We start from the raw sequence: 17,812 nt of genomic DNA on the forward strand, positions 1-17,812 counted from the left end.
TTAGGAATTTGTACATCCCCATATATTTCTTGTAAAACATAATTAACAAAGCTAAATAAAATATCACATTAGTGGAAGTGTTAAGTAGCACAGCTGAATAGTAAAAATCAAATGGGTTTGTTTTAGCAGTAATTGATTCTCCACCAGGGAATGTATAGTGAATGTCACTGCTTTATAAACAGCAGACAGCTGCAGTGCAACATTGCAATACATATCCCGTGGAAGCAAACAGTTGGCATAACAATAAGGTAAGATCAAACCTGATAATATAAAATAAGCCGAATGCAAATGCTAGAACTTTGAATGCATTTCCTTGCATGAGCATTTGATACCTGCACAATTAATGCAAATGTCACTCAGCTCATCCACCAATATTGTTTTCACCTTGGTGGAATATTTGTGGTTAGACCTTAATGCAGCTTTGCAACAACTTCTCATTTCTGACAGTGATCTGTTTCTGGTTGTAATCAGCCAGCAAAAGATTGCTTTGATCTACAGGGAAAGGGTGGATAGCCTGCCTGGGCCTCTGTACTAGAGAAGAAAAGCTACATTATAATTGTTCATAAATCATACATGACAATAGATATAGTGTACTGACCAGTTCCACTTTCTGTTTTACTTGGATCCTATCAAATAACAATTGGATCATGCACAAATATCTTCTTCTATCCTGCTATCTAACACTACTACTTGTGAGGGGATGTGGTACCGTAACGGTTTAGTGGAAGATTGTAGTAATGTAGCAATGTAGCAGGGATTTATTCCTTAATTACCCAAATAATCTCCCATGGCATTCTTTAAAAAATAAAAATAAAGCTATAGTAAATTAACATCAATTTATTGAAGCAATTCAAAAATCAAAATTTTGACAGAAGTATAGAATTTAATGCTGAAAAGCAAACCTTGGGAATGCGTTTGAGTCACGCTTGCTGGATTTACCGTAAAGCAATAGGCTCAGATGTTTCCCTTGACAAATTCAGGGAATGTTGAGGAGGATTTTCTACAGACCAGTGGCAATGTAGACATTTTTAGAACTTTTTACATTAATGGTAAATCTCTTAGCACCATGAAGCCTGCACAACGAAGCCCATACTTCTATAAAGAAGGATCCATTCAAAACAGTCTATAGGGTTTTATGGAAGAAACTGCTGGATGCATGCAACAAGGAACAGCAGCCACTAGGATCTTGGTTTAAATGTTTGTCAAATGTATTATCCTGTTATACTTGAAGCAAACCTGGATCGTATCCATGAAAAAGACAGGATACATAGAATGTGTTTTGTTTAAAAGTATATCCTTTAAAGCAGCGGTTGCCAACCGGTGGTCCACAGCTCTGAAGTGCGTGTCAGGAGGGGGGAGTGCACTGGCCAGAGCCATGGATCATATACCCTGTATAGATCGCAGGCTCAGGGAAGTGGGCGAGTTGTGTCCAGACCACTCTCCCATTGCAGGCTCAGACCTGCGATGGGAGAGTGGCCGGGTTCTGGCATCATAACGTCACTATGGGGGAAGCGCAGTCCGCAGTAAATTTAGTGGTCAATAGACCACTGCTTTAAAGCAGAACTAAACTCTGTCGGTGGTGAGCTTCAGCCATAATCAGCAAGTATGCACAGCAATGCAACCAATGTGCAGGGATGCTGCACTAGATCCTTGGAAGGCATTATTGGACCTTTAGGTCCACTGCATACTTATATGTGTCATACAGTGGGGAGCTTGAACAGAAAGCCATCAAAAGCCAGGAATTTTTTTATTTATTTTTTTAACAAAAAAAGACATTCCTCCTGGTTATTTTTTTCTGAGTTTAGGTCCTTTTTAACCTTCCTGGCGGTATTCTCGAGTGTGCCTCGGGGTGGAATTTCCAGGGAGGTTGTAAGTCCTACCTTGTTCCCACGTTCCAGTGGCGTCCTCCAGCGGTGTCCACGATGTCCTCCAGCGATGTCTGGTGTCTTCTTTCCCTGCCATTTGCGGCCGAACATCTGTGCAAGCTGGCGAATGTTGGGAACGGGAGGCCAGGGGAAGTGCGTGCCTGGGCGTGAAATTTAAAATAATGAGGATTTTAAATGCACTGCTTTTGCATTTAAAAATCCTCAATTATACTGCCTGGGGGGTTAAGGAGAGGAAAAGATTGGGGGTTTGGGCTCTTCTGTAACTGACTCGAGAAAAGACTTGTTATAAAATAATTTCAGGTACAAAAATATATATTTAGTCCATATGTTTAGTCCAGTGCTCTTCTCGTAATTTGGGTTTTCGAGCAGCCTGTGAATTGAACTGTGAGTTGTATTGTCGCTTTCTGTCATCCATTTCCTGCTTTGGACTAGAGGATTTTTTTCTGTTGGACAGTAAAGCTTTAGCGCGTTCCCGCTCTGCAGCTTCCCTTTTCAAGCGTTCCTGTCTTAGTTGCGCAATGGATGGTTTTGAAGCTCTACATTAGTTTAAAAAAAAAATAAATATTAACTTTGGCATAGTACAGACTTTAAAACTTTAAATACGATTGCCCCAAAAGTATATCTTAAAGATAAAACGTATGTTAACAGAAAGAAAACATACAATGTAGTACAGACCTACATTATATACACATTTCTCCATGTAAAACTCTTTAAAAACCCTGAAAGTATAATAAAAGTTTAAATTAAAGTCAGTTCTTGGGTTCTCCCAGTCTTGGATATCTACAACAAGTCTTTAGTCCTCCTAGTTATCTTGGGCTACAGGACAAAAACAGATTATTTAAGGCAGGCATGTCCAAAGTCCAGCCCAGGGGCCAATTGCCACTGTGTTCAGATTTCTACCGACCCGCAGCCTCTGTCATAAAATCAATAATATGCAGCCTATCAGCACTGTTGACCACAGTATAAAAAACACACATACAAAAAGCTATTTTATATTTCATTAGAGCTGATCAACCGCCTTGCAATTATCGGCCCGCTACTCGGTGGGCATAATCGGCAGGACGGGAGTCCACATGTGTGCACAGGGAATACCCTACATCATTATAGTGGGTGTGTGCTGTGTGGGACCTGCGCAGACCATGCCCACATTAACCCGGAGTACGTGCTGAATGGTCGGCCCCCACACATTTTCACCTCACCAAATCTGGCCCTTTTTGCAAAAATTTTGGACACCCCTGCTTTAAGGTAACCCAAAGTATGCAGAGAACACATGGTGACAAGGCCAAAATATTTTTTGACCTTACAAAAAAAACATAAATTGCTTCAACAGTAAAAGAAACCATAGGGCTTGGTCTACATGGACGTTTTCCCCAGCGTTTATTCCGAGGTTTAAAATTCCCATGCATTCCAGGGCATTTCCTTGAGGCACGTTTTTGAGCGTTAAAGATAAAATGAAAAGTTAAAACACAGGGTTAACGGGGGAAAAGGCGTCCATTCATTTTAATGGGGGCATTTTCCCACATTTATAAGTGCTTAAAACATAAACGGGGCATAGACGTTTTCCAGTGTTTTAAAAGGAAGCTTTAAAATGCTAGTAAAAATGCATAAAAACGCATATAAACCTGGTAGGAACTTTTACATGCGTTTTTAAAACTGTCCGTATAGACCCAGCCTAAGAGGTCCCCTTGGGTCCCTGAAAGTACTTTAGTTAGGAGTTGATTCTATGAATCTGTTTCTGTGTCATGGTGCAAAGAGACTTAAAGCATACTGTATACAGTTGTCCAACATTAAAATGGTTTAAGCTCCTGCCACAAAAAACTTTGCTATTTACCTGTCTTATAATGAAACTCATAAGACCAGAGATAGGGATATTGGAATACTAAAACATTGAGTAGGACAAAATATTCAACAAATAACACAGGTGTTTCAGCATTTTTAAGGTAATCAGTAAAGTCTAAATTTTTAATACCGTTGGCTGTTAAGCTGAAACTCTAGTTTCAATACTTTTCATATAGTTATGGTCAGTGAATTAGACCATACAAGATGCTTGCTGATTTCAGACAAATTACTAAATTCCTTTCAATATAATTGTTATATGAGTCTGCAAGGGTATCCTAAACATGCCCTGAGACCCCAAGATTCTTGAACATCTAGGAGTCCAAAAGCAATTCTATCTGAGAGCTGAGCAACACAGGCTAACAGGCCCAAAAACAAGAACTGTATGAAAAAAAAAAAAAGCTGCCCCCAAAACTTTTACACCCAAAGCTGTCATCAGATGTAAACGTCCACTTTTTAAAAGACTGGGTGGAGGCATTACAAACCCTCACAGCTCCAATACAGTGAGCTTTGACAGGACAGAAATGAAACACTATCATAGAGAGGCACAAACAATTGTCTTACATAACAACCAAGAAAAAGTTCAATGAAAAGTCAGGGCATCCTCCCTTGACAAAGGCGATGTGTAGAACTATTGTCACACTGCTAGTTCCTAAAATGGAACTAGGGAAATAGGATAACTTCAGAATAAACTACCATCAGACCCATGACTTTCATGCTTTTGGATGCCTCCCTGACTGTGCTGTTGAGACGGCCAACATCTCTGAAAGTAGTAGGTAATAGCACAGTGGCGCAGTGGTTAGCACTGTGGCCTTTGCAGCCCTAGGTCCCAGGTTCGAATCATGGCTAGAACACTATTTGCAGGTTCTCCCCATGTTTGTGTGGGTTTCCTCTAGGTTCTCCAGTTTCCTCCCTCATTCTAAATACATGCAGTTATGTTAATTGGCTTCCCCCAAAATTGATGTTAGATTGTTTTAAAGATTATAGTAGGGACATTAGATTGTGAGTCTCTGTGTAATACCAATTATAACCAACTCAATCCTCCTGAAGAAGCTGGTATACTTGCCTGACAAGCCCGCACAGAATAGGCAGCACTATGGTGAACTTCTGGTAAATGTTGCAGTTTTACACTAATTATATTTAAGCTGATGTAAAATAATATGTATGAATACAATGAATTTGTACTGCCTTAATAACAAACCTTAATGGGTACATCATGTCAAGTGTTCTACATCATAAAATATTAAACCGCACGCATATAAAGACAAAACAATCGTCACACATACCTTTCTTCTCGTTTCATTGTTTTATTTTTTATATATTTTTTTTTTGAGCACTTCTTTTTACCCCTAGTTTTTTGGTGGAGGTATTTCTCCATTTTATGCAATGGATCAAGCTTTTCTTTCAGCTTCTCATCCTTAGGAGTGTTAGCAACTTCCTTCTTATAATGGGTTGGAGCCTCCTGGTACCAAGGGCGACTGGTCTGAGCTTCTGATGCACTTTGACCCAGATATGTCAAAATTCCCAATGCCTTTTCTTGTCGCTCCTGCTCAGGTTAAAAAAAAAGAAAAAGGCTTTTAGTAGCATCCTAAATATTGTAAAATAAAACAGATCTGTATGCAAAAGTTGTACCTTTTCTTTTTTTTTATCCTCTTCATACTCCTTGTTTCCCTGGTTAGTTCCTTTGCCATCTTCAACATCCTGAAAGAAGTTTATGTGGGACGATTCTCTGCCCACTTCAAACAATGCAACTGAATCACTATTTGAGGTATCTGGCAATGACAGACGAGCCTTCTTACGCAGGAATTCAGTCCTTGCCTACAGGAATGGGGAAAAACAAAATAAAATACTGTTTCAGTTTCACTAAAGCATTGCCACTTACAAAGAAAAGTTACACATGAGCAGGGTTTCTGGCAGTATCATCTAGAATTTTTTTGTACTTCCAAAATTAATAAAGAGACAAAACATGGAAAAATATGCAAGCATTGCATATATACAGAATATGTGTATTTTGTCCAAATATACACTTTCAAGCTCAAGCTGTTTTTTTCAGTGTAATGCAAGAATAAAAGCTCTGGGCATATGTTGAAATTTAATGTGCGTTTCATTAAAACAGTTCATTAAAAATTATTGGGCAGGCCCAGCAGTCTAGTGTGGGGGTTGCGGCGGCCTGCTTCTTTGTGGAAGATTTTGCTGTGAACAGACAACATGCGGTCAAAAGAGCTCTCCATGCAGATGAAATAAGCCATTCTGAAACTGCAAAAACAGAAAAAACCTATCCGAGAAATTGCTACAATATTAGGAGTGGCAAAATCTACAGTTTGGTACATCATGAGAAAGAAACAAAGCACTGGTGAACTACACAACGTCAAAAGACCTGGACGTCCACAGAAGACAACAGTGGTGGATAATTGCAGAATCATATCCATGGTGAAGAGAAGCCCCTTCACAACAGCCAACCAAGTGAACAACACTCTCTAGGAAGTAGGCATATTGATATTACAAGTCTACCATAAAGGGAACAGCGCATGAAAGTAAATACAGAGGGTGCACTGCAAGGTGCAAGCCACTCATAAGCCTCCAGAATAGAAAGGCTAGATTGGACTTTGCTCAAAAACATCTAAAAAAAAGCCAGCACAGTTCTGGAAAAACATTCTTTGGACAGATGAAACCAAGATCAACCTTTACCAGAATGATGTAAGAAAAAAATATGGGGAAGGCGTGGAACAGCTCATAAACCATAGCACACCACATCATCTGTAAAACATGGCGGAGGCAGTGTGATCGGTCAGGCGTGCATGGCTGCCAGTGGCACTGGGACACTAGTGTTTATCGATGATGTGACACAGGTCAGAAGCAGCCGAATGAATTCTGAGGTGTTCAGAGACATACTGTCTTCTCAAATCCAGCTAAATGCAGTCAAATTGATTGGGAGGCATTTCATAATGCAGATAAACTATGACCCAAAACATACAGCCAAAGCAACCCAGGAGTTTATTAACCTCTGGGCGGTAACCCCGAGTATGACGTCCCGCATCATTCTTCGCGTCTTCTCTCGTCTTCCTCTGGCGTTTTCTGCACTCTGAGTCACCGGGGGAGTTCCCAGTGACGTCGGTGTGTGAGGATGTTGCCGGCGGGGGAAATTCAAAATCCATTTGAATTGCATTCAATACAAAATAACTGTATTGAATCCAATACAGTGGATTTATATAAATCTACAGTTATATATATAGTGGATTTATATAAATTTTCATGAAAAACATATGTACAATATGCTTTTAGACATATAAATCCAAGAGGTTAAAGCAAAGAAGTGGAATATTCTTGAATGGCCAAGTCAGTCAGCTGATCTGAACCCAATTGAGCATGCATTTCACTTGTTGAAGACTAAACTTCAGACAGAAAGGTCCACAAACAGCAACTGAAAGCTGATGCAGTAAAGGCCTGGCAGAGCCTTAAAAAGGAGGAAACCTAGCATCTGGTGATGTCCATGAGTTCAAGACTACAGGCTGTCACTGCCAGCAAAGGTTTTTCAACGAAGAATTAAAAATGAACAGTTTATTTTCAGCTTTTTCATTTGTCCAATTACTTTTGAGCCCCTGAAATGAAGTTGTTGTGTTAAAAAAAAACTTTAGTTCCTCACATGTTTATGCAATCGTTTTGTTCAACCCACTGGATTAAAACTGAAAGTCTGGAGTTCAACTACACCTGAGTTGTTTCATTTAAAATGAGTAGTGGTAATGTACAGAACCAAAATTAGAAAAAGCTGTCTCTGTCCAAATATTTATGGACCTAACTGTCCATAAGGTTTTATGTCTAATATATGTTTATTTTCCTTGTGGTTGAACTTGATGGACTTGTCTTTTTTCAACCTGACTTACTTTGTAACTATGACACTGCAGAGGGGGATCTGGACCAATTTGTGTTTTGAGAATTGGTCCAGTCAACCCCCCTAAAAAAAGCACCTCTGTATTCATTATTACATTATCAAGTGTGTAAAAGCATAGGGTAATTTAGTTCCACAATAGTTGCCTCTTGCCATTTTAATGCCCTGTAGGGCAGTGGACAGGAAGGGGTGGTCAGAACAAAATTATCTGGCAAGTAAAACAGCCTGATCTATTTTATATGTGTATTTTGTTGCTTACCTGCGCTTTATGGAAAAATGATTTGTTATAACGATTGACATCTAGAAAAAAGCAGGAAACATCCACCTGTCTGACCTCATGTCACAGTAGCATACAGTAATAACATGATGCAGTGAGAACTGCAGGGAAACTAGGAAATCAATACTCCAGCCACATCACTTACCTCTTGCTCTGCTAGCTCCGCTCTCTTCCTGCGTTTGTGCTCCTCTTCTGCAGCCTCAGCTTCGTCCCTCCGCACTCGTGCAACATTGTTCTTATTGCGCACATGCCAACTTTTTTTGGGCAGTATATTCATTGTGCAAGTGAAGGATGCGCTTTTTCTTCAGGGTCCCCACAAGATGAAATCAACACCTTTTTAGAAAAAAATTATATAAATGTATTGTTTTTGAAGCTTTATACTACGGAAGCACAGATGCATCTGGACCGTCACAAGTCCTTGTCATACTCTGAAGGCTTAAAGTGGAATGTCACGCAAGCAATAATAATAATTTCCAACTTGCTGCGTCTACACTAGCTGATAAACCAGTAGCAGATAGTCCCTATACAGTAAAAAGACCAGGATGTGACGGTGCACAGAGAACCGGAAGTGGGCGGGGTCCCCTGATTAAACTTGAAGCCCAGTGTTTTATGAAATAATCCTAACGTCGGAATGCGTACTACCAGCTTGATTGGGCGTGTACAAACGTCACAATAAGCTTTTTCTTCTCCGTGTGTGCGGGCACCTCCTAGATTTTTCAATGGGATTCTGAAAATAATAAGTTGAGAGATACTGGGTCCCAAACATAAAATTCTAATAATAATTGGGGATCTTTTCTCATTAAAGTGGACCTAAATGAACAAAAAAAAAAAAAAAAAGAAATTACATCTTTACTTGTACAGATCTTTGACATGCTGCTGTATTTGTAAAAAAAAAAAAAATTATTATTATAGAAAAAAAATATTTATGCTGTGTATTGCGCATGTGTGAGATCGCAATCTTTCGTTTTTCACTGACAAAAAAGTTCCTCCTGCACATGCATGTTCTCGGCTCTGCGCTCCATTTAGTGATTACCGCCATGGCACTAATGACAGAATGGGAGGGGCTTTGCCTTTTTGTTTTAAAAAACAAATTTGAATAAAAAAAGAAACAAAACAAAGTGTTATCTACATTTCTGTATAAAGTACAAATTGTGGTGATTGGCTATTTTAACCACCTGGGCGTTTCACTGATGTCTAGATTTCTGTGCCAAAAGCGGTACACTGTTTTTCATGAAATTTTTTTTTTAAATTGTAGACCTGTAACTTACAGAAATATGTCCGAACAAGGGTCTAGTAGATATCATGAATATAAAAAAGTTTGAAACACACAATCATGTAAAAAAAAAAAATTACTTTTAATAAAATTAAATAACACAAAAATCATCTTAAACAAGAATACATAAATCAAAAATACTGAAAAAGCAATAATTCGGTATACTGTATAGTAATATATTTTTCTAAAACAACTCCCTAGTGTGGTAAATTTTAAAACCAGTCCAACGTCACATACCTATAGACAAAACCACATAAATATATTTTGTATTATTTTGTATTGGATTGGATACAGGACTTTGTATTGAATCCAATACAAAATATTTGAATTTCCCGCTACGACCCCCATCGATGGGCGCATGCACGGACATCATCAGGAATCGCCGAGGAACGCGTACGTGAACGCCGAGTGTTCTAATTCTTTCCGAACTTCCATACTTCCATGCAAAAAGTGTTAAATTTTTTGCATGGAAATTTATTTTAGATTGTAGGCTATAATTCACCGAATTACTCAATAATTACTTATAATTCACCAAATTACTGCATAACTCACCGAAATATGTCCAAAATTTTATAAATTTAATAATAAAAAATATTTTTTATAAAACATAAAAAAATAAAATAAAAAAAAAATAGTGTATATTGTAATGTAATTGTACAGTAGCTTGTATAATATATATATAATACCATTATATATATTATATATAAAGATTTCTTTGTATTGGACTGAATACAGCTTTTTTGTATTGAGCTCAATACAAAGTTATTTGAATTTACCGGCCCGCCTCCCGCACCGACGCATGGAGCGACGTCACCGGGAAGCCCCGGAGATCGTCACTGCACTCGCCGGGAGAAGAAGAAAGAGAGAAGACGTGTCCGGAGGAGCTGCGGGGACCGGGTAAGTATGTTCTTTCAGCTGTAATCCGATTGTCATACAATGTATGACAATCGGATTGCAATATAACGTTTGTTTATATTTTTAACCACCTGAGAAAAGTTTGGGTTTAACACTTTTTGCAAGTGTTTTTACCTCAAATCGAGGTCGGGTTTAATGGCCAGGTGGTTAAGACAAGGGTCCCCAAATGGAGTTTGCATACTGGGGGTCACTTCCATGGCATTGAGCATTGGGGTACTGCCAATTGTCTGTGCGCTGTGGTGCCTCAAATATATATTTGCCCGCTCAATAAAGTTTAAGGCTGTGTTCAGACTGGTAGTGAGGTGGCGCTGCGGTTACCCCTTCCTCATGCTTAGGGGGAGACACTCAGTACTGCCTGAAGTCAAATCTGAAGACGCTGCTGTGCGAGGGACTGAGTGGCTGGCCGGGTGCCTGTTACACATAGCTGGGCACACACCTTCTCTGGAACAGAGGGATGTTACCAAGTGAAAATGTGTAAGCCAGTGGGAAACACTTTTTGTCTACAACCCCCCACCTAATTAAAATTTTATGCCCATCATACTGTGCTACCCTGTCACACTTAGTCTCTATGACCCCCAATTTCTCTAACATCTCACTATAGATGGAGCTTTTATTGACACATGTGTGAGAACAATCAAATGTGACTATTGTTCTAAATTTTGTAGGTGGTGCATGAGTATATAACAGCAAAATGAATAACAGAAATACATAGAAACAACCCAGGGACTTTCTACCTCACAAATAAAACATGATAGAAAATGTGTACATTGGGGTTCAAAGAACGTAAAGGGACATTTATATGTGACAGGGCACCATAGAATGATAGTGGTTGCCCCCCAGGAGTCCCTAATATGCAAACTCTATTTGGGGTACCTGGTCTTAAAAATGCCAATCATTACAATTTTTATTTTATATAAAAGAGTAGATAAGCCGAAGTTGAGGAGGGATTACCATTCATCACCGCTTCTGGGAGGACACAGTTGGGAAACACCTCCCTCCGTCCTCCCATTCTCTCCTCATATTCGTGCGATCTTCACATTTTTCCCCTATGCCGTCTATGGGTGGAATTCATCTGTGTTTGGCTTCAAACCACCTACTTCTACCTACCACCTACTTCCACTTAAGAAATGCTGGGAAAGTACCATGAATTGGGGGGAGACCTGCAGGGCAGTTCCTCTGGAAGCTGACTGCTGTTATCTTGCCAGTGTCTTTCTTTCTCAGACCATCAAACAAGTAGGAATCTTCTCTAATTATCCCCTAACAAACACTTTTTGCATAACTATTGAGTAGTATTCAACAAAAGTACTCTCTTTTTTCAGGTACTATCATTTTTCAGTTTTAAATCAACATAACAGTTGTAGCCAATTTGAAAATTTTTTCATTTCCTCTTCCTTGAATATATTACAGTAAGTAAGTCACATATTTCTTTACTTATTTAGTACCCTATATTAGAAACTCTTTAAAATGTATATTCTAGAATCCAAAATCATTTTGTGATCCTTTCTCCCTGCAGAGTATAACCAGTCTAGCAATTCTACTGCCTCCAAACCAGCAGTATTTATTGCTCCCTTTTGGAAACACTACCACAGTAAGTGTTTTCATTGGAACCAAAAAATGTATCCTTATTAGAACAGATTTCTCTCACTATAACACTTCCCTACATATTTATCTACTTTTACACCAGATACCTCAACTACTTGTACTATTCACCTGCAACCCTGCATCGAAACTATTTCAACTTTACCACTATTATCATACTCAACAGCTTCAACCCACCTCCAAGTAAGTCAAAAATTCCCTTTCATTTATTTAATTACTTTAGTAAATGTTGGACATACAGTGTCTAATATATGGTTACTTACCATACTATCCATAAACAACTCAAACATACAAGGGCTGTTTGACAAGTAATGAGCCTAACATATAAATAATACAAATATGTGTAAACACTCTGTAAATTAATAAAATATAAAGCCAAAAAGTATATCTATTTTATATTTTTTTAAAACAAATTTAAAAATTGTATGTTGGTGTTTTTTTTTCGGATGGAGAAAATCAAGCACAGAGCAAGTCATCAAATTCCTTCACTTAAAGGGCCTAAACACTAAATAAATCTATAAAGAGATGCAAGAAGCATTAAAAGATGATTCTCCTTCTTATTACACTGTCAAAAGATAGGTTGTCGAGATCAAACAAGGTCGAAAAAGCCTTTGTGATAAAGAAAGGCCTGGAGCACCCAAAGTTGTCACAACCCAGGAAATGAGGTCACGATATTGTCCTCAAAGACAGAAGACTGACCACCAGAACCATTGCTAAGAGTGTGGGGATTTCAAATGAAAGAGTTTACCACATTCTTACTGAAGAACTTGGAATGAGGAAACTTTCTTTAAGATGGATTCCGAAACTTCTGACTCCTGACCAAAAGAGAGAACGGGTGAGATGCTCCAAAGTCTTTCTTGAGCATTTCAACAAAAATGAGCAGCAATTTCTTGAAGAATTCATACCAATGGATGAGACTTTGATCCAGAGACAAAACAGCAGTCTCAACAATGGAAACAGAAAGGTTCACTGAAAGGAACTTACCTTTCTAGTGAGTTCGTGGCATCCCTGGGGATCACAGCCGGCGAGGGAGACACCGCTGTAGCAGGCAGCGTGGCCGAGGCTGCTGCCCTGCTTGCAGCGTGTCTCTCTCTGCAGGCGGAGAGATCCGTTCTAGCCGAACTACTGTTCAGCCAGGCGGCATCCCCTGCATCCCTATGGACCTGAACAGAGAAAGTCTTGTTCTCAGCACTCCTGCGGATGTGCAAAGTAGGGCACGTCCCAGGGGTGCTGTGGGAAGAGGTGCGCGCGCTACCACGCGTGCCTCTTGTACCCCCCGGGGCCGAGGCACTCCGCTGCCTCGCTGCGGGGCGGGACATAGTTAGTTTGAATTCCCTGCGGCCAAACGACCGCAGGGGATTTAGTTATCCTCCAATCAAATGGCGCGAGGTGGCGCAAGGTCATTGGGCACTCTGGCCATTTAAGGAGAACCTGTCCTGAACACCATTGCCCGCTATAAGCCTCTGTGTGTACAGTGTACATTCTCTGTATTGGTTCATATTAACCTGTTGTGTCATTACCAATAGCAACACGGTCTGATACCTGATTCTGCCCGAACTCTGCCTGCCCTGACCTTGGATTGTTTGTGACTACTCTTGCCTGCTGCCTGCCCTGACCTTGGATTGTTCCTGACTTGCCTTTGCCTTACCCTTCTGTACCACTCTTATCGGACTGATCATCTGTGAATAACCCTTGCCTTGTTTTATGACGGCAATAAAGCTTGACAAAAGAATTCTTGGAGTTGGCTGTGGTTTGTGTGCCCAGGCCCATAACATTCACCTACCCCAAAGAAGGCAAAGATCACAAAGTCCTCAATGAAGGTTATGGCCTCTGCCCTTTTTCATCTTATAGAAAAGGGTCAAACAATCACAGGGACTTATTATTCCACATTAATAGGAAAACTAAAGGAGGAATTGAAGGTGAAAAGATGGGGAAAGTTGACAAAAGGCCTTTTGTTTCATCAGGACAATGCGCCAGCATACAAGACAGCTGTTGCAATGGCAGAATTCATGAATGCAGCTTTGAATTGTTAGAACAACCACCTTATTCGCCAGATATGGTCCTATCGGACTATTATCTATTTGGAATTTTAAAGAAATACATGAAAGGGAGGAAATTTGACTCTGATGATGATGTCATCAAGGCTGTTGAGGACTTCCTTGAGGGCCTTCCTTGAGGGTTCTTTAAAAAGGGTATAAAGGCCTTAAAAGATTAGGTGCATTCTGCTTCATGGAGATTATTTTGAAAATTGTAATTGAAAATACAGTTCCTAGCTTTTGTCTTTATGGTTGAGGCTCATTACTTGTCAAACAGCCCTTGTATATACATATACATTTCTTTCCACAAATTTATGTGTATAGTATATGCAAAATGCTGTGCATATATTGTTGTAATGTCTTTTGTACGCACACAAAATTAAGTAGATGACATCAATCTCTGCTCACATAGTTTATGAAAAGTTTATTTTATTGTAAATGAATTCTGTTAATACTGTTTTCTGTATTTTACTAAGTAGTGTAAGTCTCTGTGATGTCCCCTGAAGAAGCCTAAATGGTGAAATGTGTCAGAAATTTGAGTGCTTAATAAATAGATGTGGTTTTTCATCACATGTAAACTTTGTGATTTGATCATTTGCACTGTTTTTTGCGTGTTTATCACAAGTTGTTGAGCTCTGTTTAGTTATGACGCCTTCAATATAATTGATTTTTTTGAACAGATTTGTTGACGTAAAAAGGTGTTATTTCTGTGTCCTCTTCTAAATACTTATCTAACACTAGGCTTGGCAAGATATTTACTACTGAAATTATGTACCGTATTTTTCGGACCATAAGACGCACCGGACCATAAGACGCACCAGTTTTTTAGAGAAGGGAAATGAAGAAAAAAAAGATTCTGAAACAAATAGTGTCCTAAAATATTTTACGTGCATTAAAAACCAACATCACAGTCATAAACACATGTAATCAACCCTGTAAAGTAAACAGCAGCATTTAGAACCATTATTAACAAATAAAGTCAGCAAAAGACAAAATTACTGCCATTGATTGTCCTCTTCTGATCACTATATGCAATGATTGTCCCTATCTGATCACTCTATGCAATGACTGTCCCCTTCTGATCACTCTATGCCATTGACTGTCCCCTTCTGATCACTCTATGCAATGATTGTCCCCTTCTGATCACTCTGTGCCATTGATTGTCCCCTTCTGATCACTATATGCAATGATTGTCCCTATCTGATCACTCTATGCAATGACTGTCCCCTTCTGATCACTCTATGCCATTGATTGTCCCCTTCTGTTCACTTACCGGTAATTAAGTGTAGGGATCTCCGTTAGGGCAGGGATCTCTGTTAGGCAGGGATCAGCAGCTTGCTTCCTGGTGCAGAATGCCGGCTTGTTACTTTCAGTTTCATTCTGCACTGCAGCCAGGAGCAGGCACGTGCTGCACAGCCAGCATCAAGGAGACACGCACACAGGAGAGTAACACGGTAAGAAACTTTTTTTTTAACAGCATATGTGTAGGCTGTATTTGGACCATAAGACGTAGGGACTTTTTCCCCCCACTTCTGGGGGGAAAAAAGTGCGTCTTATGGTCCGAAAAATACGGTACTTTGGGACCCCACTTCTATACCATAATATTACCATATTATTGTGTGTACAAGTAGATTTGTAGGCATTGCCAAGCAACATTTCACTTCTCAGTGGGGTTTACAATACAACCATTTCTACTGGCCTCAGTACTCTATGTTCTATGGTTATCTTGAATTATAGGTTCATATGTTCTGATTTATTTAACTTTTTTCTTCATTTTACAGCTATAATCGGACAGCGTTAGGATTCTGATTTTGTTTCCTCCAAGTATCACCAAGAATGTTTAGCACTGAAAGCTATGGTTTCACAGAGCAGATCAGTATATATCAGTATATAGATATTTAAACAAGCAGATCTACCATACATTGAGCAATATTTAAATTTTATGTGCATTTTAACACATAATGAAGGACGATTTCAGATGAACAGCATTGCATAGTCCATTACGTATTTACTTCATGCTTAGTTCATTTAATATTATTCATTTACCTATTTATTTACCTATTTACTGCAATAAATTTTCTGTGTATTCATGTTTCAAGAATTCCAGTATTTCATGTAGACATGTAAATACTTAGGCAGCCCTTTCTGACCTCCCTGTGAAACTTCTACTTACCTACAAAAAGCTTCCAGATTCTGACTCAGCAGTGACACCAGGCATCTATCATTCTTTTTGTAGAAGTTGGTGGTAACACCCATTTTTGACTCCTTGTAAAGGTTTCTTTATGGCCTATTAACATTGGTGCATTGTACACAGTAAAGAACACAATTCATTCTGAATGGCACCCTAATGCACTTTGGGGACTGATGTGCTTTGCAGTCCAACATGTGAAATGTGCTACCTGATGGCACATGCTCCTTCCTGATGTGTTAAGTAGCCCATTCATAGTTGACACTGTTGTGAAAGAGCCTTCAATGTCATCCAAAATATATAAAACAAAAAACAATAAAAAATGTCAGTGGGGGCAGGGGCTGTTACCTAGCTATGGTGGGCGTGAGGATGCAACTCCCTGCAGCTATGTGCCTAACCCTGCTGTATTATAGTTCAGTTGTTATCCCACCCTGCCATTTAAAGTTTATGAACAGTACTGTATGGGAATTAGCCATATATGAGGTGGCTTATTTCTATCCTTATACTAGACCTGACCTTTGAAATATTAATGAGGTCCTTGTACTGAAAAGGAATTAGCTTTGTTTTAAATAGGCGGGCTATTTCCTATACTTATACCAGACCTGACCACTAAGAAAATGATGAGGTCCTTGTACTGGTAAGGAATTAGCTTTGTAATATATATGAGCAGGCTATTTCCTACCCTTATTCTGGAGCTAACCACTGGCAGGCATAAGGTCTGTGTACTGAATGGGAATTAGCCTGGTCATATATGAACAGGATATTTACGATCCCTATTTTGGACCTGACCACTAAGCGGCAAAAGATCCTTGTACTAGATGGGAATTAGCTTTGTCATAGATGAGGGCTATTTCCTATCCTTATTCCAGACCTGAACATTAGGGACAAAAAGGTTCTAATACTGGATGGGAATTAGCCTGCTCATAAATAAGCGAACTATTTCCTATCCTTATACCAGTCCTAACCACTAGAGGGCATCAACGGGTCTTTGTACTGGATGGGAATTAACAATACTAGCAGGCTATTTCCTATCCAGATACTGGACCTGGCCAATAAGGATCAATAAAGTCATTGTACTTGATGTGAGTTAGCCTTGTCATATATGAGAGGGCAGTTTCTTATCCAAATAGTGGACATGACCACCAAGAAAATTATCAGGCCCTTGTACTGGATGGCAATTAGTTTTGTTATATATGAGCAGGTTCTTTCCCATCCCTATACCAGAGCTAACCACTAGTGGGCTAAAGGACCTTGTACTGGATGGAAATTAGACTGCTCATATACGAGTAGGCTATTTCCTATCCAAATACTGGACCTGACTACTAAGATAATGATAAGGTCATGGGTGTACAACCTTTTGGATTCCTGGGGCCACATGACAAAAAAAAAATGTCTGGGGCCGAACATGAATTATTAAAACACATACTGTACTATCTGATAAGCAAGAAAAAGGTGGAGCCGGGCCCATGTATGCCATCAGTTATATAAAAATACATATCTATTAGTAAATAAAACTTTAGATAGTTTTGATATTTTTTATTGTATAAGAAAAAGAGGACAACATAAAACTAGTGTGAGTTTTGACATTGCGTTTGAGAAACCAACTTATCAATATTTTGTTCAATGGAAGTAGTTGCTTATTGAATTTTCAAGGTGATCATCAGATATTTTGGTTCTAATTTTACTCATACTGTGCTTCATTCTTGAAAATATTGTTCACAAATGTACATGCTAACAAAATGTGATGACATGAATAGAGCATGATTGGGAAGTTTGGGATATTTTTCTTTGGGAAGATAGGACCTCCTAAAGTCCAGTTAAGAGACATGATCACATTTTTCCCTAAGTTGAATATCAGATTGCAGCTCTATGCATACCATCTGAAAATTGGCAGGTAACGTTTATACTGACTGAAA

General features: G+C 39.1%; 1 protein-coding gene across 1 annotated transcript; it reads right to left on the reverse strand.

Moving 5' to 3' along the window:
- Positions 1-821: 821 nt before the first annotated feature.
- On the reverse strand, positions 822-8,425 carry LENG1 (leukocyte receptor cluster member 1). The gene is made up of 4 exons (XM_072425829.1): positions 8,031-8,425; positions 5,355-5,540; positions 5,009-5,268; positions 822-2,422 (listed from the first exon to the last, which is right to left on the reverse strand). Exons 1-4 carry the CDS (start codon positions 8,160-8,162, stop codon positions 2,203-2,205), a joined length of 798 nt encoding a protein of 265 aa, XP_072281930.1. The 5' UTR covers positions 8,163-8,425; the 3' UTR covers positions 822-2,202.
- Positions 8,426-17,812: the final 9,387 nt, after the last annotated feature.

Source organism: Pyxicephalus adspersus, chromosome 11, assembly GCF_032062135.1.
Source record: "Pyxicephalus adspersus chromosome 11, UCB_Pads_2.0, whole genome shotgun sequence".
In the NCBI taxonomy this organism is placed as follows: domain Eukaryota; kingdom Metazoa; phylum Chordata; class Amphibia; order Anura; family Pyxicephalidae; genus Pyxicephalus; species Pyxicephalus adspersus.

Coding starts and splice junctions, on each gene's coding strand:
- LENG1 (XM_072425829.1), bottom strand. CDS start 8,162: ATGAATATACTGCCCAAAAAAAGTTGGCATGTGCGCAATAAGAACAAT. Junction 5,541..8,030: donor CGGAGCTAGCAGAGCAAGAG/GTAAGTGATGTG, acceptor CCATTCCTGTAG/GCAAGGACTGAATTCCTGCG. Junction 5,269..5,354: donor AGGATAAAAAAAAAGAAAAG/GTACAACTTTTG, acceptor TAACCTGAGCAG/GAGCGACAAGAAAAGGCATT.